This window comes from Rana temporaria, chromosome 3 (genome assembly GCF_905171775.1).
Source record: "Rana temporaria chromosome 3, aRanTem1.1, whole genome shotgun sequence".
In the NCBI taxonomy this organism is placed as follows: Eukaryota; Metazoa; Chordata; class Amphibia; order Anura; family Ranidae; genus Rana; species Rana temporaria.
Window position 1 is genome coordinate 482,690,411 of NC_053491.1, and position 25,155 is coordinate 482,715,565.

The 25,155-nt window shown below is 42.9% G+C and overlaps 1 protein-coding gene across 2 annotated transcripts in view; it reads right to left on the reverse strand.

Annotated features, from left to right (window-relative positions):
- Nucleotides 1-20,120, reverse strand: part of LOC120933691 (chloride channel protein ClC-Kb-like) — a 71,458-nt gene extending 51,338 nt beyond the window's left edge. The window contains exons 1-3 of one of the 2 annotated variants that reach the window (XM_040347041.1): nt 19,976-20,120; nt 17,595-17,878; nt 7,731-7,859 (exon numbers count right to left, since the gene is read on the reverse strand). In XM_040347041.1, the coding sequence (XP_040202975.1) occupies nt 7,731-7,859; nt 17,595-17,805 (340 nt within the window). In that variant the 5' untranslated portion in view covers nt 17,806-17,878; nt 19,976-20,120. Of the gene's footprint in view, nt 1-7,730; nt 7,860-17,594; nt 18,470-19,975 lie in introns of those variants that run through there. The other variant, XM_040347040.1, reaches the window with a different exon arrangement.
- Between the last annotated feature and the right edge of the window lie 5,035 nt (nt 20,121-25,155).

Sequence of the window (25,155 nt, forward strand, 5' to 3'; positions counted from 1 at the left end):
GGCGTCGAATTTCACGTCATTTACGTTGTTTGCGTAAGCCGATTCAGAATGGGGCTGGGCGTAGGTTACGTTCACGTCGAAAGCAAGGAGTATTTGCGATGTGATACTGAGCATGCGCACGCATGCGCCGTACGATCGGAGCTTCATTTACATGTATGATAATGAATCGTGAATTCATTACCATACAACACGCCCCCTACCTGCCTATTTTGAATTAGGCGGGGTTACGCCGGGCCATTTGCGCTACGCCGACGTAACTTAGGAGGCAAGTGCTTTGTGAATACAGTACTTGCCTCACTATGTTACGTCGGCGTAGTGCAAATAGGATGCGCTACGCCGACCTAAAGATAGGCGGCTGTACGTGAATCTAGCTGATTGTTTCTTTTTGTATCTTTCTGTTTTATTCATCTACAGATGAAAAGGGACTTCGATCTGCAGGTGAAGTCAGTTTAAGAAGCGGGGCCGTCACATCCTTAACAACCGATGACTCAATCAGCTGTCAGGAGGGTTCCCCTGTTGACAGCTGAAGTATAAACAAAGTCCCGGCAATTGGAGCCGTAATAAAAAAGCAGCAGCCGGGCAATGTTTATCAACAACATTGCTCAGCCACAAAGATAAAAAGAAACTATGGGCCAGATTCACAAAGAGATACGATGGCGTATCTCCTGATACACCATCGTATCTCTGACTTAGGTCGGTCGTATCTATGCGCCTGATTCATAGAATCAGTTACGCATAGATATGCCTAAGATCCGACAGGTGTAACTGTGTTACACCGTCGGATCTTAACTGCAATTTAAAAATGGCCGCTGGGGGCGTTCTCGCTGATTTACGTTGAGAATTATGTAAATCAGCGAGATACGCAAATTCACGAACATACGCGTGCCCGACGCAGTGTTGTTACGACATTTACGTAGCGGTTTTCCCGGCGTATACTTACCCCTGCTTCTATGAGGCGCAGCCAATGTTAAGTATAGCCGTCGTTCCCGCATCGATTTCTTTTTTTTACGTCGTTTGCGTACGCCGATTCTCTAACCCGCTCGTCGCAAGTTACGCTCACGCCGAAACCACTGACGTCCTAGCGATGTCAGTGGGAGCAATGCACGCCGGGAAAAATCGCGGACGGCGCATGCGCATTTAAATCGGCGCGGGGACGCGCCTGATTTAAATAGTACACTCCCTCTAGCCGCGGAATTTGAATTCCGCCGGGGGATTTACGATCCGCCGCCGCAAGTTTGGAGGTAAGTGTTTTGTAAATTACCCACTTGCCTCTCAAACTTGCGGCAGCGGATCTTAAATCACATAGATCACGCGGATCTAAAGATCCGCTGATCTATGTGAATCTAGCCCATTGCTTCTTTTTGCATCTTTCTGTTTTATTCATCTACAGATGAAAAGGGACTGCAGATGAAGTCAGTTTAACCACTTAAGGCCCGACCCTCCTTCTGAGATTTGGTGTTTACAAGTTAAAATCATTTTTGTTTTTGCTAGAAAATTACTTAGAACCCCCAAACACTATGGGCTAGATTCAGAAAGCCCACCGTAACTTTGTGCAGGCGTAGCGTATCTTGCCGCCGTAACTTAGTGAGGCAGGTTCTGTATTCAGAAAGAACCTGCTCCCTAAGTTACGGCGGCGTAGCGTAAATGTGCCGGCGTAAGCACGCCTAATTCAAATTGTGAAGAGGTGGGCGTGTTTTATGTAAATAAAACATGACCCCACATAAATGACGTTTCTAACGAACGGCGCATGCGCCGTCCGTGAACGTATCCCAGTGCGCATGCTCCTAATCACGTCTCAAATAGTCAATGCTTTCGACGTGAACGTAATTTACGCAAAGCCCTATTCGCGAACGACTTACGCAAACGACGTAAACAACGTAAAATTCGACGCTGTCCCGACGTCCATACTTAACATTGGCTATGCCTCATATAGCATGAGTAACTTTACGCCGGAAAAAGCCTTACGCAAACGACGTAAAAAAAATCCGCCGGGCGCACGTACGTTTCTGAATCGGCGTATCTAGCTCATTTGCATATTCTATGCGGAAATCAACGGAATCGCCACCTAGCGGCCAGCGTAAATATGCACCCTAAGATACGACGGCGTAGGAGACTTACGCCGGTCGTATCTTAGCAACATTTAAGCGTATCTCAATTCAAGCTTAAAGCTTAAAGTTGCGACGGCGCAGATTTGGACTTACGACGGCGTATCTACTGATACGCCCGTCGTAAGTGTTACTGAATCTAGCCCCATATCTTTTTTTCTAACACCTAGAGAAAAAAAGAAATACATTAAAGGTAAAAAAATATTTATGTTTTAAAACCACCTTAATTAACTCCTTATTCTCCTTCTCCATTTAATTATATTTTCCTGCTGATTTTTTTTTTTTCACTTTTATTTTACAAACTATTAATAATTAAAACTTGTGTTTATGTTTGCTCTGTTTGTGAATATGTTACACCTTAAACATATATATATATTGCTATAAAACCGGAAAAAAAATATAGAACATTTTGAAAAAATAAATAAATAATTTTTCTTAGCGTGTTATAAAATTTTGCAAATAAATTATCTTTCTTCTTAAATTTTCAGCGCTGTCACACTTTAAAAACAATTGCACGGTCATACACCGTTGTACCCTAATTAAGTTTTTATCATTTTTTTCACACATATGGAGCTCTCTTTTGGTGACATTTAATCACCTCTGTTTTTATTTTTTTTGCTATATAAACAACAACAAAAAAAAAAAACACTGAAAATGTTGACAAAAAAATAACACATTTTTCTTAGCTTGTTATAAAAAAAAAAAAAAAAAAAAAAAAAAAAAAATTGCGTGGCCATACAACACTGTACTCAAATTAAATAAAAAATATTTTTTCACACAAATAGAGCTTTCTTTTGGTGGTATTTATTCACCTCTGTTTTTTTATTTATTTATTGCTATATAAACAACAAAGAAAAAAAAATACAGAACATTTTGAAAAAATAAAACAAAACATTTTTCTTAGCTTGTTATAAACATTTTGCAAACAAATAATCTTTCTTCATAATTTTTCAGCTTTCAGCGCTGTCACACTTTGAATGACAATTGCGCGGTCATACAACACTGTATCCAAAGTTCATTTTGTTATTTTTTCTTCACACAAATAGAGCTTTCTTTGGGTGGCATTTAACCACTTCCCGACCCCCGCATGTACATATACGTCCACAATATGGCATGTACAGGCACATGGGCGTACACGTACGTCCTTGCCTATTAGCGGGTGGGGGGTCCGATCGGGACCCCCCCCCCGCTACATGCGGAGGTCGGGTCCGCTCGGGGAGCGATCCGGGACCACGGTGCGGCTATTTGTTTATAGCCGCTCCGTCGCGATCGCTCCCCGGAGCTGAAGAACGGGGAGAGCCGTGTGTAAACACAGCTTCCCCGTCCTTCACTATGGCGGCGCATCGATCGCGTCATTCACTTTATAGGGAAGACACGATCGATGACGTCATTCCTACAGCCACACCCCCCTACAGTTGTAAACACATACTAGGTGAACCCTAACTCCTACAGCGCCCCCTTGTGGTTAACTCCCAAACTGCAACTGTCATTTTCACAATAAAGAATGCAATTTAAATGCATTTTTTGCTGTGAAAATGACAATGGTCCCAAAAATGTGTCAAAATTGTCCGAAGTGTCCGCCATAATGTCGCAGTCACGAAAAAAATTGCTGATCGCCGCCATTAGTAGTAAAAAAAAAAAATTAATAAAAATGCAATAAAACTATCCCCTATTTTGTAAACACTATAAATTTTGCGCAAACCAATCGATAAACGCTTATTGTGATTTTTTTTACTAAAAATAGGTAGAAGAATACGTATCGGCCTAAACTGAGGAAAAAAAATGTTTTTATATATGTTTTTGGGGGATATTTATTACAGCAAAAAGTAAAAAATATTGCATTTTTTTCAAAATTGTCGCTCTATTTTTGTTTATAGCGCAAAAACTAAAAACCGCAGATGTGATCAAATACCACCAAAAGAAAGCTCTATTTGTGGGGGGAAAAAGGACGCCAATTTTGTTTGGGAGCCACGTCGCACGACCGCGCAATTGTCTGTTAAAGCGACGCAGTCCCGAACTGTAAAAACACCTTGGGTCTTTAGGCTGCATATTGGTCCGGTCCTTAACTGGTTAATCACCACTGGGATTTTTATTTTTTTTGCTAAATAAACAAAAAAAGACCCCAAATTTTGAAAAATAAAAAAAGAAAACATATTTTCTTTGATTCTGTTGTTAAAACTTTGCAAATAAAAAAAATTTCTTCATAAATTGGAATTTTTTTTTAATTTTTAAATTTTTAAATAAAAAAATAAGACAACAGTAAAGTTAGCCCAATTTTTTTTTTTATATTGTGAAGGATAGTGTTACGCCGAGTAAATTCATACCCAACATGTCACGCTTCAAAACTGCGCCCGCTCGTGGAATGGTGTCAAACTTTTTCCCTTAAAAATCTCCATAGGCGACGTTTAAAAAAATCTATAGGTTACATGTTTTGAGTTACAGAGGAGGTCTAGGGCTAGAATTATTGCTCTCGCTCTAACGATCGCGGTAATACGTATGCGTTTGCTTCTATGCGCGAGCTTGTCAGGACGGGGCGCTTTAAAAAAATATATTTTTTTGTTTTCCTATTTATTTTTATTTATTTTATTCATTTAAAAAATAAAAATAAAAAAAAATGATCACTTTTATTCCTATTACAAGGAATGTAAACATCCCTTGTAATAGAAAAAAGCATGACAGGTTCTCTTAAATATGAGATCTGGGGGTCAAAAAGACGTCACATCTCATATTTACACTAAAATGCAAAAAAAAAAATAAAAAAAAAAATTGTCATTTGAACAATAACAACAACAAGAAAATGTCCCTTTAAGAAGCATAGGCGGAAGTGACGTTTTGACGTCGCTTCCGCCCTGCTATGCTATGGAGACGGGGGGGGGGGGGCATCTTGCCCTTACTCGTATCCACAGCAAGCAGGAGACAGGACCCGATCGCCTCCGCCACTGCCGACGTCTCCGGTAAGCGGCGGAGGGCCGAAAACACCAGTAAAGTATACAAGTACCCCCCTAATGACCCCTTTTTGGAAAGTAGACAGTCCAAGGTATTTAGTAGGAGGATGTTGTAATTGTTATTGTCACAATTTTTTTGAAAATTAAGAAAATTGAATATTTTATTTTTTTTACATTTTATTTATGTACATACTGTCCACCAGTGCAGTACAGGGCAGTGCCGGGACAAAGCCATGTAGAGTCCGGGAGGGAACGTGCCAAAAAGCATTATGTGTTAGCAAAAATCCCTTCTCCAAAAGAAAAAAAAATTAAGCACTACTCCTAATGCTTACCCCCCCCCCAAGCATAAATCCCCCCCTCCTCTCAGGAAAAATCAACCTCCCTGTTGAAAAAGCCCCTCCCAGCACAAATCTCCGACCCCTCATCCCCTCCTCCCAGCTCAAATCCTCTCTTTCCGCAAATCCCCCACCTAGCACAAACCACCCCCCATGAAAAAAATCACTACTCCGAATACACATCTTCCTCCCCCACTCCAAATCCCCCCGACCAGCACAAGTCCCCCTCCCCCATCTCCCCTCCTAGCACAAATCTCAAAATTTCCTCTCCCTAGCACAAATCCCCCACCCAATAAATCCCCTCCCCCAGCTCAAATCCCCTCCCCCATCTACCATATAACCTGTTCTAGAACAAATCCCTTTTCCCCAGCCCCCCTTCCAAAAAGAAATCCCCCTAAGTCCACTTTCCTAACACACCCACCGAATTTCCTCTCCTAAAACAATTCTTACCCCCTGCTCCCCTCCCCCCCAATTCCCCCACTCTCCCCTGCACCTCCCATGGTACCACATTGTCCCGGGCCTGGTACAGCGCCATCATATGGCTGGTGTGGCCGTGATCAGGGACACCGACTGATGACAGTATGCAAATTAATTTTTATATTTTATATATATTTTTTTACATCCTGCCATCAGATAATCAGTGCAATGATTATTAGTGTAGCCCCATCAGTGATGCCAATTAGTGCCCATAAGTGCTGTCTTTTAGTGCATGTCAGTGCCTCCTCATCAGTGTCGCCTATCAGTGCCCATAAGTGCCGCCTATCAGTGCCCATCACTGCTGTCGATCAGTGCTCATACATGCTGCCCATCAGTGCCACCTCTTACTGCCCATCAGTGCCGCCTATCAGTGCCCACCAGTGCTGCATATTAATGCATCCTCATCAGTGCTGCATATCAGTGCCCATCAGTGCTGCCTATCAGTGCCCATAAATGCTGTCTTTTAGTGCATGTCAGTGCCTTCTCATCAGTGTCGCCTATCAGTGCCCATGAGTGCCACCCATCAGTGCTGCCTATCAGTACCCATCATTGCCGCCTATCAGTGCTCATAAATTCTGCCCAACAGCGCCGCCTATTACTGCCCATCAATGCCGCCTATCAATGCCTATCAGTGCCCACCAGTGCTGCATATTAATGCATACTCATCAGTGCCCATCAGTGATGCCAATTAGTGCCCATCAGATAATCAGTGCAATGATTATTAGTGTAGCCCCATCAGTGATGCCAATTAGTGCCCATAAGTGCTGTCTTTTAGTGCATGTCAGTGCCTCCTCATCAGTGTCGCCTATCAGTGCCCATAAGTGCCTCCTATCAGTGCCCATCACTGCTGTCGATCAGTGCTCATACATGCTGCCCATCAGTGCCACCTCTTACTGCCCATCAGTGCCGCCTATCAGTGCCCACCAGTGCTGCATATTAATGCATCCTCATCAGTGCTGCATATCAGTGCCCATCAGTGCTGCCTATCAGTGCCCATAAGTGCTGTCTTTTAGTGCATGTCAGTGCCTCCTCATCGGTGTCGCCTATCAGTGCACATGAGTGCCACCCATGAGTGCCGCCTATCAGTGCCCATCAGTGCCACCTATCAGTGCCCATCAGTGCCGCTTATCAGTGCCCATCATTGCTGCCTATCAGTGCTCATAAATGCTGCCCAACAGTGCTGCCTATTACTGCCCATCAGTGCCGCCTATCAGTGCTCATAAATGCTGCCCAACAGTGCTGCCTATTACTGCCCATCAGTGCCGCCTATCAGTGCCCACCAGTGCTGCATATTAATACATCCTCATCAGTGCTGCATATCAGTGCCCATCAGTGATGACAATTTGTGCCCATAAGTGCTGTCTTTTAGTGCATGTCAGTGCCTCCTCATCATTGCTGCCGATCAGTGCTCATAAATGCTGCCCATCAGTGCCGCCTATTACTGCCCATCACTGCCACTTCATCAGTGCCCATCAGTGAAAGAGAAAAAAAAACGTATTTACAACATTTTCTAACAGAAACAAAGAAAAACTTTTTTTCTTTTCAACATTTTCGATCTTTTTTCATTTGTTTAGCAAAAAATACCCCCCCCTCCTGAGGTGATTAAATACCACCGAAATAAACCTCCATTTGTGTGAAGAAAATTCTATGAATGTCATTTGGGTGCAGTGTTGCACGACCGCGCAATTGTCATTCAAATTGCGACAGCCCTGAAAGCTGAAAATTGGCCTGGTCAGGAAAAGGGGGGGGGGGGGTGCCCGGCATTGAAGTGGTTAATATGATAGCGTATAAAAAGTGATCCCCCCATGGTCAGAGGTCAGAGGTCGGGGTGATGATGTCACAGTGATCTCTTCTTCACGGATACTCACGTCGTTGTAGTTTGGCGATGGTGACGTCCAGACCGAAGCTGATTGTAGCCATACTGATCCCCAACAAGAGGAGGAAGATCCAGTCCTCGCCGAATCGCTTCAGAGCATAACGTATGGCCCTGCCCACAGCTAGGATTAATAGACCAATCACAATCAATACATTGTAATAAATCAATAGACAATCACAATCAATATATTCCAATAAATTGCAGACATTGCAAAGATTGCAGACATGATACAAGAGATGGTCAGGGACTACAGACATGATACAGGAGCTGGTCAGAGACTGAAGACATTATACAAGAGATGATCAGAGACTGCAGACAGGATACAAGAGATGGTCAGAGACTGCAGACATGAGACTAGAGAAGGTCAGAGACTGCAGACAGGATACAAGAGAAGATCAGAGACTGCAGACAGGATACAAGAGATGGTCAGAGACTGCAGACATGAGACTAGAGAAGGTCAGAGACTGCAGACAAGATACAAGAGAAGGTCAGAGACTGCAGACAGGATACAAGAGATTGTCAGAGACTGCAGACAGGATACAAGAGAAGGTCAGAGACTGCAGACAGGATACAAGAGATTGTCAGAGACTGCAGACAGGATACAAGAGAAGGTCAGAGACTGCAGACAGGATACAAGAGATTGTCAGAGACTGCAGACAGGATACAAGAGAAGGTCAGAGACTGCAGACATGACACAAGAGTTGGTCAGAGACTGCAGACAGGATACAAGAGATGGTCAGAGACTGCAGACATTGCAGACAATGGGGTAGATTCAGATAGAATGGTCTATCTGTCCGCCCGGCGTAACGTATCTCAGATACGTTACGCCGCCGTAATTTAGGGCGCAAGTTCTGTATTCAGAAACAACTTGCGCCCTTAGTTACGGCGGCGTAACGTATCTGTGTCGGCGTAAGCCCGCCTAATTCAAATGTGGATGATGTGGGCGTGTTTTATGTATATTAACTGTGACCCCGCGTATTTGACGTTTTTTAGGAACGGCGCATGCGCCGTTCGTGAAAAAATCCCAGTGCGCATGCTGGAAATACCGCCGCAAATCGTCATTGCTTTCGACGTGAGCGTAAATTACATCCAGCCCTATTCGCGAACGACTTACGCAAACAACGTAAAATTTTCAAAACTCGACGGGGGAACGACGGCCATACTTAACATAGGATACGCCTCATATAGCAGGGGTAACTTTACACCGAAAAAAGCCTTACGTAAACGACATAAAAAAATGCGCCGCCCGGACGTACGTTTCTGAATCGGCGTATCTAGCTCATTTGCATATTCCTTGCGTAAGTCTACGGAAGCGCCACCTAGCAGCCAGCCTAAATATGCAGCCTAAGATACGACGGCGTAGGAGACTTACGCCGGTCGGATCTTAGGGAAATCTATGCGTAACTGATTCTATGAATCAGGCGCATAGATACGACGGCCGGACTCAGAGATACGACGGCGTATCTGGAGATACGCCGTCGTATCTTCTCTCTGAATCTACCCCAATATACAAAAGATGGTCAGAGACTGCAGACAATATACAAAAGATGGTCAGAGACTGCAGACATAATACTGGAGATGGTCAGAGAGGATGTACAGCACGAGCTATGGACTGTGAGAACTCAGCTGCCCCACCGGGGCTCAGCCAGGTTATGCAGAGGGATGAAGCGAAGCCTGGTGGACATTGTGGTCTGCAGGATATTAAGAGTGGTTCAACTTCAGATTTTTTTTTTTTAAATGAAACCTCCTGCTGTCAGAAAACAATAGCACATTAGGAGGGATTCCCCCATCAACACTGATTGTGTTTGATTGATGGGGGAATCAAGCAACTTGCTTTTCTTCAACCCGAGGGAAGAAAATTGCATGTGTGGCGAGCCTAGGCATACAGGGTGAAGACTGGTACACACAGGCCGAATATCAGCCGGTATCAGCTGGTTCAACAGAAACTGGACAATGTTCAGCCAGTGTGTACAGCGTCCTGTCCGGCAGAATCCAGTCCAACATCCGGTGTCTGTCAAAAGGGCGTGCTGGAAAACCGGCATCCAATCAGCGCTGACAGTCAATGGCTGCGAGCGCTGATCATTGTGTTCTGTTGGTGGAGGGGCAGTTCAGCATTTTCTATGGCCTGCTTAGGAAAAGTCTGCAGTTCTTGTGCCCCTGGCAGTGGCAGTCCAGGGGTGCTGGAAAAACTCACTTTTGTTTTTAGTAAGGCGGTTAGGTCACCGCGCCCTTGCATGCTTTTTTCTACACTGGCCTCCTGGGTGGGGCCTTTATTGCCAGCCTGAAGGCCGGCCAGCCATTGTCCGGCACCTTGGCACCCTTAAGCATTATTTATTTTTGCACATGCATGTAGCACATTACTCTCTCGGGATTAGAAGGATGTAGGTCCTTGGACTTGCCCTGAAAGTCTTGGGGAGGAGGGCACACAACCTTATGGTCAGATACTCCTTCCATGGGTACTCCTTTTGAGGATCCCCACAAAGTTCTTGGGTAAACCTTGCTTTCCTTTTGGGGAAACCCCACCTAGTACTTGGGCGGACCTTCCTCTCCCTTTGAAGGAGCCCCACCTAGTACTTGGGCGGACCTTCCTCTCCCTTTGAGGGAGCCCCACCTAGTACTTGGACGGACCTTGCTTTTTCTTTGGGGGAGCCCCACCTAGTACTTGGGCAGACCTTGCTTTCCCTTTGGGGGAGCCCCACCTAGTACTTGGACGGACCTTGCTTTCCCTTTGGGGGAGCCCCACCTAGTACTTGGGCAGACCTTGCTTTCCCTTTGGGGGAGCCACACCTAGTACTTGGGCGGACCTTTTGTTCCCTTTGGGGAAGCCCCATCTAGTACTTGGGTGAAACCTTGCTTTTCCTTTGGGGGAGCCCCACCTAGTACTTGGGCAGACCTTGCTTTCCCTTTAGGGGAGCCACACCTAGTACTTGGGCGGACCTTTTGTTCCCTTTGGGGGAGCCCCATCTAGTACTTGGGTAAAACCTTGCTTTTCCTTTGGGGGAGCCCCACGTAGTACTTGGGTTGAACTTGCTTTCCCTTTGGGGGAGCCCCACCTAGTACTTGGGCGGACCTTCCTCTCCCTTTGAAGGAGCCCCACCTAGTACTTGGGCGGACCTTCCTCTCCCTTTGAGGGAGCCCCACCTAGTACTTGGACGGACCTTGCTTTTTCTTTGGGGGAGCCCCACCTAGTACTTGGACGGACCTTGCTTTCCCTTTGGGGGAGCCCCACCTAGTACTTGGACGGACCTTGCTTTCCCTTTGGGGGAGCCCCACCTAGTACTTGGGCAGACCTTGCTTTCCCTTTGGGGGAGCCACACCTAGTACTTGGGCGGACCTTTTGTTCCCTTTGGGGAAGCCCCATCTAGTACTTGGATGAAACCTTGCTTTTCCTTTGGGGGAGCCCCACCTAGTACTTGGGCAGACCTTGCTTTCCCTTTAGGGGAGCCACACCTAGTACTTGGGCAGACCTTTTGTTCCCTTTGGGGGAGCCCCATCTAGTACTTGGGTAAAACCTTGCTTTTCCTTTGGGGGAGCCCCACGTAGTACTTGGGTTGAACTTGCTTTCCCTTTGGGGGAGCCCCACTTAATACTTGGGTGGACCTTCCTTTCCTTTTGGGGGAGCCCCACCTAGTACTTGGGCAGACCTTGTTTTTTCTTTGGGGGAGCCCCACCTAGTATTTGGACGGACCTTCCTCTTCCTTTGGGGGGCCCCACCTAGTACTTGGGTGAAACTTGCTTTCCCTTTGGGGGAGCCCCACCTAGTACTTGGGCAGACCTTGTTTTTTCTTTGGGGGAGCCCCACCTAGTATTTGGACGGACCTTCCTCTTCCTTTGGGGGGGCCCCACCTAGTACTTGGGTGGAACTTTCTTTCCCTTTGGGTGAGCCCCACCTAGTACTTGGGCTGACCTTGCTTTCCCCTTGGGGGGGCCCCCACCTAGTACTTGGGCAGACATTGCTTTCTCCTTGGGGGAGCCCCACCTAGTACTTGGGTGGACCTTCCTCTCCCTTTGGGGAGCCTCACCTAGTACTTGGGCGGACCTTGCTTTCCCTTTGGGGGAACCCCACCCAGTACTTGGGTGGACCTTGCTTCCCCTTTCGGGGAGCCCCACCTAGTACTTGGGTGGACCTTTCTTTCAGATTGGGGGTGCTCCACCTAGTACTCGGGCAGACCTTGCTTTGCCTTTGGTGGAGCCCCACCTAGTACTTTGGCTGACCTTGCTTTCCATTTAGTGGAGCCCCACCTAGTACTTGGGATGAACTTGCTTTCCCTTTGGGGAGCCCCACTTAATACTTGGGGGGGGCTTCGTTTCCCTCTGAGGGAGCCCCAAATAGTACTTGGGCAGACCTTGCTTTCCCTCTGAGGGAGCCCCAAATAGTACTTGGGTGGACCTTGCTTTCCCTTTGGGGGAGCCCCACCTAGTACTTGCTTCCCCTTTCGGGGAGCCCCACCTAGTACTTGGGTGAACCTTTCTTTCAGATTGGGGGAGCCACACCTAGTACTCGGGCAGACCTTGCTTTGCCTTTGGTGGAGTCCCACCTAGTACTTGGGCAGACCTTGCTTTCCCATTGGTGGAGCCCCACCTAGTACTTGGGCAGACCTTGCTTTCCCTTTGAGGGAGTCCCACCTAGTACCTGGGCTGACCTTTCTTTCCCTTTGGGGGAGTTCCACCAATTACTTGGGTGGACCTTGCTTTCCCTTTGGGGGAGGCCCACCTAGTACTTGGGTGGACTTTGCCTTAGCAGGTCTGCTGAAAAATGGCGTCTGCCTGGTTTCAGCTGGTAGTACCTTGTCCAAGCCAGGAGTTTTGGACTCAAGTTCAGGGTCCTCTCTGTTTGGGAGAGGACCATGCGTTGGGAGCCATCTCAGCTGGGAGAACCCAAATCCAACATGCTGGTTGTACCCAAATAAATTCATGGATGGGCTTTGGTACCATTAGCTTGGCCATAGATGGACTAAATCTCCGCCGCTCCATGCTGAACCAGCCGAGATTTGAACCATCTATGGCCAAGGGATGTCTGCAGGGTAAAGATGGCCACACGCAATGCGACCTCTCCTCATTTTAGATACCAGCGATTTATCGTTAGATTAAAAAAAAAAATTGATGCAATTTTTACGACATTGCTCCGGACTTTTATAATCGCCTTAAAATATTGATCTGTAATACAACCTATTAGTTGTAAATGCAAAGGGCCTATTAAAAGTCATAATTGAATGGATCGGTTCTCCCGCACAGACATTTGTTCAGCCGAAGTGACCATCAAAATTCCACCGTGGCAGATCACAAAGTTAAAGTTAAACAAGAAGCCTTTGCTTTGCAATATATATACCGTATATTTTTTTTCAAGCCAATCAGTTTAGTCGCATTAAATAATCAGTTTTAACGATCATATTGATACCCGTGTGCCCACCATTAAAGGGTATTTGCAGATATACAAATTTCCAATCATCATGATTTGTATCGGGCACCATTATTTTCTCACCCCTGGGACTTTTCCTGAGCTTCTCCCATCCTATGGAACTCCCTACCCCAATCTGTCCATTTTTTAGGTAATCCCTGAAAACCCTTCTCTTCAGAGAAACCTATCCTGCCTCCAACTAACTACTGTACTTGTATTTTCTCCAACAGCTAACCCCCCACCCCCCACAGTATCACTTGACCCCCCACCCCCCCTTTTTAGATTGTAAGCTCTGATTCCTCCTGTATTGAATTGTATTGTAGTTGTACTGTCTGCCCTCATAATGTAAAGTGCTGTGCAAACTGTTGGCACTTTAGAAATCCTACTAATAATAATAATAATAATAGTAATAATAATAATAATAAATAAAAATAATAATAAATAATAATAGTAGTAATAATAATAATAATAATAATAATAATAATAATAATAAATAATAATAATAGTAAAAATTTTGAGTTCAGCGGTAATGTGCCTAAAACGCAACACACCAAAAAGGGTTGTGAATCCTAAGGGCTTATGCACACTAGTGGTTAAGGGGGGTTGTAGAACCCTATTGTTGAGCCGTGTTTATTATTTTAATAAATAATAATAATAGTAAAAATGATAATAATAGTAATAATAGTAATAATAATAGTAGTAATAATATTAATAATAGTAATAATAGTAATGATAATAATAATAGTAATAATAGTAATAATAATAATAATAATAAAAATAATAATAATAATAATTATAATAATAATAGTAGTAATAATAATAATAATAAATAATAATAGCAATAATAATAATAATAATAATGATAATAATAATAGTAAAAAAGTCCTGCATGTTGAGTTCAGCGGTAATGTGCCTAAAACGCAACACACCAAAAAGGGTTGTGAAAAATCTTAAGGGCTTATGCACACTAGTGGTTGAGGGGGGTGTTAGAACCCTATGGTTGAGCCGTGTTTATTATTTTAATAAATAATAGTAAAAATAATAGTAAAAATAATAGTAATAATAATAGTAGTAATACTATTAATAATAGTAATAATAGTAATAATAGTAAAAATAATAATAATAGTAATAATAATAATAATAATAATAGTAATAATAAATAATAATAGTAATAATAATAATAATAATAATAATAATAATAATAATAATAATGATAATAAATAATAATAGTAAAAAAGTCCTGCATGTTGAGTTCAGCGGTAATATGCCTAAAACGCAACACACCAAAAAGGGTTGTGAAAAATCCTAAGGGCTTATGCACACTAGTGGTTGAGGGGGGTGGTAAAACCCTATGGTTGAGCCGTGTTTATTATTTTAATAAATAATAATAGTCATAATAATAGTAAAAAATATTAATAATATTAATAATAATAATAATAGAAATAATATTAATAATATTAATAATAATAATAATAATAATAATAATAATAGTAGTAATAATATTAATAATAGTAATAATCATAATAATAATAATAATAATAATAATAATAGTAATAAAAGTAATAATAATAATAGTAATAATAATAATAATAAAAAACTCCTGCATGTTGAGTTTAGCTGTAATGTGCCTAAAACACAACACACCAAAAAGGGTTGTGAAAAATCCTAAGTAATAGTGATAGTAATAATAATAATAATAATAATAATAATAATAGTAATAATAATAATAGTAATAAAAGTAATAATAATAATAGTAATAAAAGTAATAATAATAATAGTAATAAAAGTAATAATAATAGTAATAATAATAATAATAATAGTTATAATAATAATAATAATAAAAAAGTCCTGCATGTTTAGAGTTTAGCCGTAATGTGCCTAAAACACAACACACCAAAAAGGGTTGTGAAAAATCCTAAGGGCTTATGCACACTAGTGGTTGAGGGGGTTGGTAAAACACTATGGTTGAGCCGTGTTTTTACCCCCCCCCCATCCTTCCCCTTTAGCTGGGGGGGTTGCATATGCCACAATGCTTGCTTCTCAGCTGCTGTAGGAATTATACCCCTTGTTGCTTTGGGTGGGCATGGTGAGCGCAGACCCACTCAGGTGCATGCGGCTGCTCTGCACATCCTCTTTGAAAAGAAATCCAAACGTGGATCACTCTTCAGAGACCAAAGGAAGTGTGAAAGAGCCCCTTATAGTTGCACCTGCTCTGTGTATATTTCTGCCCCCCCTTGTGCCGATCTTTTTCATTTTGTGACATTTTTATCCCCCCCCCCCACATAACATGACATCTGTACAACAAGGGTGCCCATCACATCAGTGTTATATGTTGCAACCCCCAAGTACATTGATATCATTCTGATCAGGAATTCATCAGAAAGGACAATCGTCGTCCTTATTCTACAGAGTATTTTTAGTATGATAGGCATGCTATACTTGTAAATGCCTCCCCCCCTCCCCCCACCCCGACTCTACTGTCTAATAAAAATGAAAATAAATCTAAATAAAAACAAGATACATATAAATATAAATAAAAATAAATCTAAATAAAAACACAGGGCCATATTCTTAGAGATCTCCGGCGGCGTAACGTATGTCCTTTACGTTACTCCGCCGCAGGTTTAACTGGCAAGTGCCTGATTCCCAAACCACTTACCTGTAAACTTGCGGCGGCGTAGCGTAAAGTCCACCCGCGCAAGCACTCCTAATTCAAATGATCCTGGTAGGGGGCGTGGATCATTTAAATTAGGCGCGCTCCCGCGCCGATTGTAATGCGCATGCTCCGTCGGGTAAATTACCCGACGTGCATTGCGCTAAATGACGTCTCACGGAACGTAAATGGCGTCCATCGGCATTCACGGACGACTTACGCAAACGACGTTAATTTTTCAAATTTCGACGCGGGAACGACGGCCATACTTAACATTGAGTACGCCACCTAGGGGGCATGTTTATCTTTACGCCGCGTATCGCTTACGGAAACAACGTAAAACCACTACGATGGGCAAGCAGACGTTAGAGAATCGGCGTGACTAGTCATTTGCATATTCTACGCTGACCGCAAAGAAAACGCCACCTAGCGGTCAGCGTAGATATTGCAGCCTAAGATACAACGGCGCTGGCTTAGGCATGTTTAAGTGTATCTCAGTTTGAAAATACACTTAAACATACGACGGCCTTAGATTCGGACTTACGTCGGCGTATCTACTGATACGCCGGCGTAAATTCTTTGAGAATATGGTCCAAGATATATACACTAAAACCTTGGTTTAAGAGTAACTTGGTTTGAGAGCGTTTTGCAAGACAAGCAAAAGGTTTTAATAAATGTTGCCTTGATATACAAGCGATGTCTTGATATAAGAGCAGCGTCATGTCACAACTGGGTATAAAAGAGAAGAGAGGAGCTTCTAAGTGTAGCAATATGGTTACATCCAATGAAGGTACAACATTTAGCAACATATTGCTACACTTAGAGGCGCCTCTCTTCTCTTTTATACCCTGTAAAAAAAATGCTTTGATATACAAGTGCTTTGGATTACAAGCATGTTTCTGGAATGAATTATGCTCGCAAACCAAGGTTTTACTGTATAAATAAAAATGAATATAAATCTAAAATAAAAAAAATACATAAAAATAAATTAAATAAAAAAATACATATAAATAGAATTGAAAATCAATCTAAATAAAAAAAAATACATATAAATAGAATTGAAAATAAATCTAAATAATAAAAAAAAGGTCTAAATTAAAAAAAAGTCTAACTTAAAACAAAATACATATAAATAAAAATAAATCTAAATAAAAACAAGATACATATAAAAAGAAATAAAAAAAATCTAAATAAAAAACAAGATACATATAAATAAAAATTTAAATAAATCTAAATAAAAAAATAAATATAAATAGAATTGAAAATAAATCTAAATAAAAAAAGTCTAAGTTAAAAAAAATACATATAAATAGAAATAAAAATAAATCGAAATAAAAACAAGATACATATTAATAGAAATAAAAATAAAGCTAAATGTAAAACGAAATACATAAAAATAAATAAAAATAAAAAAATACATATAAATAGAAATGTAAAAAAATACATGAAAAAATAAATCTAAATTAAAAGAAAAACAAATCTAAATAAAAAAAATGCATAAAAATAAATCTAAATAAAAAAAAACATAAATAGAAATGAAAATAAATCTAAATAAAAAAAATGTATAAAAACTAATCTAAATAAAGAAAATTAGAAATAAAAATAAATCTAAATGTAAAATAATACATAAAAATAAATCTAAATAAAAAAACATATAAATAGAAACGAAAATAAATCTAAATAAACAAAAACATAAAAATAAATCTAAATTAAAAAATACATAAAATAGAAATGAAAATAAATATAAATGAAAATAATTTGAAACCAAAAATATATATAAATAAAACTAGTTTGGCTGTACTTACGCCTCATACAGGTCAGGAATCGGGACCAGATCAGGAGGACGGTGCTCTGGTTCTCCTTCTCCTTGGGGTTGTAGGAATAGGCCTCGCTCTCCGTCATTTCGCTCTCGGCGTTGCTCTCCCCTCTCTTCTTCCTCTCCGGCAACTCCACCATCTCCGTCTTCTGCTCCATCCCATTGGGCTCCTCCAACCTGACTTGAGTCATGGTGGCCATACAGAAATGTGGAATGTGGCTCTGCTCATCTTTATATACCGAGATATCTAGATTGCAGCCACACCTGCCAGCCCTGCCCAGCACAGTCCAGGAATTAGAGACACCGAGTGTGTGTGTGCAATCACAACACTGATTGTTTGTCATCTCTGTCTACATAGAGGGGGGGGGGGGGAGAAATTTTCCTTGAAGATAAGAATTTAACTAGAAGTGAGAATTCCAGCAAACTCTGCACAGGTGCCAAAGCCGCATGTCCTCCCAGGTCATTTACCGGAAATTCCGTTTTTAGAAAATTGGCTCAATGTAAGTTCTTATTATTGTGGGTTAGAGTTTTATAAAACTTGTCTCTGTGTTTAGATTAGAATTGTCCATGAAGAATAAAGTGGTAATTTGTGCCGCCTAGTGCTTGTGCTTAACTGTTCCTTCCTATGACAGTGGTAGACTGTCGGTGTACCTCTTTAGTGAAGCATCTGTCCAGCACCACGATTGCTGCTGTGCAGAGAGCCACTGGAGCAACCTTCCCCAGGGTTCCCCCAGAGGTTGCTGGGGTTCCATGAGCATGGAGACATTTTTGCCTCTCAAATAAATAACCACTGACCACAAACGTACGGAACATTCTTCCCACTGATCACCAATGTAAGGGGCATTCTTCCCACTGATCACCAATGTAAGGGGCATTCTTCCCACTGACCACAAACGTACGGAACATTCTTCCCACTGATCACCAATGTAAGGGGCATTCTTCCCACTGATCACCAATGTAAGGGGCATTCTTCCCACTGATCACCAATGTAAGGAACATTCTTCCCACTGATCACCAATGTAAGGAACATTCTTCCCACTGATCACCAATGTAAGGAACATTCTTCCCACTGATCACCAATGTAAGGAACATTCTTCCCACTGATCACCAATGTAAGGAACATTCTTCCCACTGATCACCAATGTAAGGAACATTCTTCCCACTGATCACCAATGTAAGGAACATTCTTCCCACTGATCACCAATGTAAGGAACATTCTTCCCACTGATCACCAATGTAAGGAACATTCTTCCCACTGATCACCAATGTAAGGAACATTCTTCCCACTGATCACCAATGTAAGGAACATTCTTCCCACTGATCACCAATGTAAGGAACATTCTTCCCACTGATCACCAATGTAAGGAACATTCTTCCCACTGATCACCAATGTAAGGAACATTCTTCCCACTGATCACCAATGTAAGGAACATTCTTCCCACTGATCACCAATGTAAGGAACATTCTTCCCACTGATCACCAATGTAAGGAGCATTCTTCCCACTGATCACCAATGTAAGGAACATTCTTCCCACTGATCACCAATGTAAGGAGCATTCTTCTCACTGATCACCAATGTAAGGAACATTCTTCTCACTGATCACCAATGTAAGAAACATTCTTCCCACTGACCACCAATGTAAGGAACATTCTTCCCACTGACCACCAATGTAAGGGGCATTCTTCTCACTGATCACCAATGTAAGGAACATTCTTCCCACTGACCACCAATGTAAGGAACATTCTTCTCACTGATCACCAATGTAAGGAACATTCTTCCCACTGATCACCAATGTAAGGAACATTCTTCCTACTGATCACCAATGTAAGGAGCATTCTTCCCACTGATTACCAATGTAAGGAACATTCTTCCCACTGATTACCAATGTAAGGGACATTCTTCCCACTGATCACCAATGTAAGGAACATTCTTCTCACTGATCACCAATGTAAGGACATTCTTCTCACTGATCACCAATGTAAGGGACATTTATATTGGTGATCAGTGGGAAGAATGCGCCTTACATTGGTGATCACACATTTTTTTCAGAGGTATACAAAACTAAAATGTACAGAACATGTACATAAATTCGAGATACAATCAAAGATAACTCAAATGTTTTAAGAGTAAAATAACAAATAATAGTGGAGGGGGATTAAAAATGGCCAGTATGTGGGAAAATTGGAGAGAGATCGGCCATATGGGGACGGAACAAATTATTTAAGTGAAGTGGAAGGGGGGGTGCTGAGTGTGTTGCGGAAAAAGGGGAAAGGAATAAAAAAAAAAGGGGGGGGGGGGGTTGGTGGACGGTGGCGAGAATAGACCTGGGGTGGCGGATCCCATGGGGAGCAGAATCAAGTAAGCCTTACCTTTCTCAGAGAATGTGAAGTCTAGCCAGTAGAACAAGGTCTTCTTGAAGGCATTGTTTTTTTTGGGGGGAGAGGATAAGGTCCTTCATCTAGCAAAATGTCTTCAACTTTACTTAACCAGAGTGAGACTATTGGGGGAGGGCTTGGCGTCTTTCCATTTATTTTTGGAGGAGAGGATAAGGTCCTCCATATAGTAAATATCTACATATGCATGTAACCAGATACAGATCGTAGGGGTGTTGGAATCTTTCCATTTATTTTGGGAGGAGAGGATAAGGTTCTCCATATAGCAAATGTCTACAACTTTATGTAACATGAGTGAGACCGTTGGGGGGTTGGAATCTTTCCATTTATTTTGGGAGGAGAGGATAAGGTCCTTCATAAAGCATGCGTCTACAACTTTATGTAACCAGAGTGAGACCATAGGGAGGTTGGCGTATTTTCATTTATTTTGGGAGGAGAGGATAAGGTCCCCCATATAGTACATTTCTACAACTTTACGTAACCAGAGTGAGATCGTAGGGGGGGGGGTGGCATCTTTCCATTTATTTGGGAGGAGAGGATAAGGTCCTCCATAAAAATTTACGTAAACCAAAATTAGATCGTAGGGGGGTTGGCATCTTTGAATACATTTTGGGGGGAGAGGATAAGGTCCTCCATATAACAAATATCTACAAATTTACGTAACCAGAATGAGACCGTAGGGGGGTTGGCCTCTTTCCATTAATTTTGGGAGGAGAGGATATGGTCCTTCATAAAGCACATGTCTACGACTTTATGTAACCAGAGTGAGGGCCATAGTGGGGTTGGCGTCTTTCCATTTATTTTGGAAAGAAAAGGATAAGGTCCTCCAAATGTCTACAACTTTATGTAACCAGAGTGAGACTGTAGGGGGGTTGGCCTCTTTCCATAAAGTTTTGGAGGAAAGGATAAGGTTCTCCATATAGTAAATGTCTACAACTTTAGGTAACCAGAGTGAGACCGTAGGGGGGTTGGCATCTTTCCATTTATTTGGGAGGAGAGGATAAGGTCCTCCATATAATAAATGTCTACAAATTTACGCAACCCGAGTGAGACCATAGGGGGGTTTGCGTCTTTCCATTTATTCTGGGAGGAGAGGATAAGGTCCTCCAAATGTCTACAACTTTACGTAACCAGAGTGAGACCGTTGTAGGGGGGTTGGCATCTTTCCATTTATTTGGGAGGAGAAGATAAGGTCCTCCATATAATAAATGTCTACATATTTATATAACCAGAATGAGATCGTAGGTGGGGTTGGCCTCTTTCCATTAATTTTGGGAGGAGAGGATAAGGTCCTTCATAAAGCACATGTCTACAACTTTACGTAACCCGAGTAAGACCGTAGGGGTAATTGGCATCTTTCCATTTAGTTTGGGAGGAGAGGATAAGGTCATCCAAATGTCTACAACTTTATGTAACCAGAGTTATCTTAAACTCAACGGCTCAAAAACAGAACTTCTCCTGTTTCACGCCAACCGGAAAAATCATCCAGCAACAACATGGACACCCCCACACATCCTGGGTAAAACCATCACCCCTAGCACCAAAGTCAAAAGTCTATATTGTCGACACCAACATGACAATGGATGCACAAATAGGGTCATTCTACTACGCAGACTCACGACCTTTATCCCAAAAGAAGACATAGCAGTCGTGGTGGGTACAATTATCAACTCCAGACTTGACTATGCAAATGCCCTCTATCTCTGACTCCCCAAATACCAAATCACTCGTCTGCAAGTTGTTCAAAATACGGCCGCTCGACTAGTGAAAAAACCATTGGAATCAATCTCACCTTCTCTGAGATCCTTTCATTGGCTCCCAGTAAAAGACAGAATCACCTTTAAAGCACTCTGCCTAACGCATAAATGTATCCAAGGAAATGCCCCCCAATATCTATGTAAAAAAATAAAAGCCCACAAACCCAATCACGTTCTGCGATCCACTAACCAAAATCTACTCCAGATACCCAAAGCCAGATACAAGTCCAAAGGAGAAAGAAGATTTGCGGTCCAAGGACCTAGACTGTGGAACGCTCTACCAACCACCATCCGATTGGAGGTGAACCACTTGGCCTTCAGAAGAAAGATCAAAACCCATCTCTTCTGAGAGCAAAAAGTTCACTTAGGGAATGCATACTAAGCGCCCAGAGGCGATTTAGTTCGCATGTGTTGCGCTATATAAGTTTCTCACTCACTCACTCACTCACTCACTCACTCACTCAGAGTGAGACTGTAGGGGGGTTGGCATCTTTTCATTTATTTGGGAGGAGAGGATAAGGTCCCCCATATAATTAAAGCAGAGGTTCACCCAACAATTTTTTTTTTTAAATTTTACACACATTAGAGCCAGCATAGTAAGGGCATTTACATTCGGCGTTTTTTTTTTCTCCGTACATACCTTTACATTCTGTTTTTTCTCCAGGGCTTCCGGGTTCCGATGACTGCAGGACTGGGCGTTCCTATCCTTCCGTTGGATGATTGACGGCTTGTGAAACAGGTGACCTGTCGCATAACGCGCATCACCAGATGTCGGGAAATAGCCGAGCTGCAAGTCGGGACTATACGGCGCCTGCGCAGTCAGCTCTACACGGCGGGCGCAGGCGCTGTATAGTGCCGACTCCCAGCTTGGCTATTTCCGGAAATCTGGTGACGCGCGTTGTGCGACAGGTCACCTGTTTCACAAGCCGTCAATCATCAAACCGAAGGATAGGAACGCCCAGTCCCGCAGTCATCGGAACCCTGAGGCAGGGATAGGAACGCCCAGTCCCGCAGTCATCGGAACCCTGAGGCAGGGATAGGAACGCCCAGTCCCGGAGTCATCAGAACGCGGAAGCCCTGGACCAAATCAGAATATAAAGGTAAGTACGGAGAAAAAAAAACCTACCAAAAGTATATGCCCTTACTATGCTGGCTCTAATGTTAAAAAATATTTTTTAGGGTGAACCTCCACTTTAATGTCTACAAATTTATGTAACCACAATGAGATTGTAGGGGGTTGGCCTCTTTCCATTAATTTTGGGAGGAGAGGATAAGGTCCTCCAAATGTCTACAACTTTACGTAACCAGAGTGAGACCGTTGTAGGGGGGTTGGCATCTTTCCATTAATTTTGGGAGGAGAGGATAAGGTCCTCCATATAATAAATGTCTACAAATTTACGTAACCAGAGTGAGATTGTAGGGGGATGGCGTTTTTTCATTCATCTTGGGAGGAGAGGATAAGGTCCTCCATATAGTAAATGGGCCAGATTCAGAAAGACTTACGACGGGCGTATCAGTAGATACACCGTCGTAAGTCCTAATGTGAGCCCGCGCAAATTTAAGCGTATGCTCATAATGAGATACGCTTAAATGTTGCTAAGATACGACCGGCGTAAGGCACTTACACCATCGTATCTTAGATGCATATTTACGCTGGCCGCTAGGTGGCGTTCCCGTTGTTAAATATGCAAATGAGCAAAAAAGCCGATTCACGAACGTACGCCAGGCCGGCGTATCTGTTTATGTCGTTTGCGTAAGACTTATGCCCGGCGTAACGTTACCCCTGCTATAGTGAGGCGCAGCCAATGTTAAGTATGGACGTCGGGACAGACGTAATTTACGTTGTTTGCGTAAGCCGATTCACAATTGAGCTGGGCGTAAGTTACGCTCACGTCACATTCATTGACAATTAGCGACGTGATTTGGAGCATGCGCACTGGGATTCAGTCGCGGCCGGCGTATGCGCAGTTCGTTCGGCGCGGGGACGCGCTTGATTAAAATGATACACGCCCCCTACCTGCCGGGTGATTTCGCTACACCGCCTCAACTTTACAGGCAAGTGCTTTGTGAATAAAGCACTTGCCTGAAAAACTTGCGGCGGCATAACGTAAATGACATACGTTACGCCAATATAAAGATCTGCTATCCTACCTGAATCTGGCCCAATGTCTACAAATGTATGTAACCAGAGTGAGACCATAGGGGGAGTTGGCTTCTTTCCAACGCATTTCAAAAAAGTATAATGAGCGAAATAAGTATTTGAATTTACGCAAAACACGACTTAGTACTTGGTGGCAAAACCCTTGTTGGCAATCACAGAGGTCAGACGTTTCTTGTAGTTGGCCACCAGGTTTGCACACATCCAGGCCCGGATTTACTCCCTTTGCCGCCCAAAGGCGGGGTCCTTCGAAGCCGTCCTCGTCTACACAGTACAGGGGGGACATTATCCGCCGGGGGACTTTTTCGGCAGGATACTGAGATGCATTGAGAAGCGGAGGGGGGGTGGGGGACTGGGATTGGTACTGCCGAAAATGACACTGAGAACCTTGGGGGTGTTGCTGCCAAAAATGACAAAATGACATTGAGAACCGGGAGGGGGGGTACTGCTGCCGAGAATCATCTCACCTCCTCTTCCCTCTGTTTTCTCTCCTCTCACCATCCGCATGACAGGGGGAACTCCCGAAATGAAAGTGAAAGTGTCCTCTCCTCTCAGCCACAGTGCCGCCCCTGCACCCACTGCCGCCCCGAGGCCTGGCCTTGTTGGCCTTGTCTGGAATCCGGCCCTGCACACATCTCAGGAGGGGTTTTGTCCCACTTGTAGTAAATGTCATCAACTTTACGTAGCCAGAGTGAGTCCTCAGGAACTGACCTGTACACATGACATAAGTGCTCTATTTCATTTGCAACTGAATATGTGTCAGCAGAGCTCTTACTATCTCGAAACTCGCACTTGAAAACAGGGATAGGACCCATAACTGTGTAAGAACTGAAGGGAAGACCTGAGGTCAGGTTTTAATTGGCAGTTTCTGCATTTCACATGCCATGTGACCTACTAACCCCTTTTCTAGTTAATGCTGTCATGTCTTGTTCTTTTATCAGCGAAGGTTTTATGTATTGTAGAAGAATTTTCATACAACAGTACAAGAGGATCACGTGTTTGTGTTTCACAGGAAAAAAAAAATGGCTATTAAAAAATATTGGCAGAGCCAGCGAATTGGAGCTGCAACTTCCAGCGGACTTTGTAACTGTACTCAGATCTTCCCTAAGCAATGTCCTTCATTATTACAACCATGTGAACGACGGAATGACTTATAAAAGACGGAACCTCCAGAAAGGACTGGAACATTGCACTGGAATAAGGCCCGTCGCTACAGGACAGGCAAAACAAACAATTGCTTG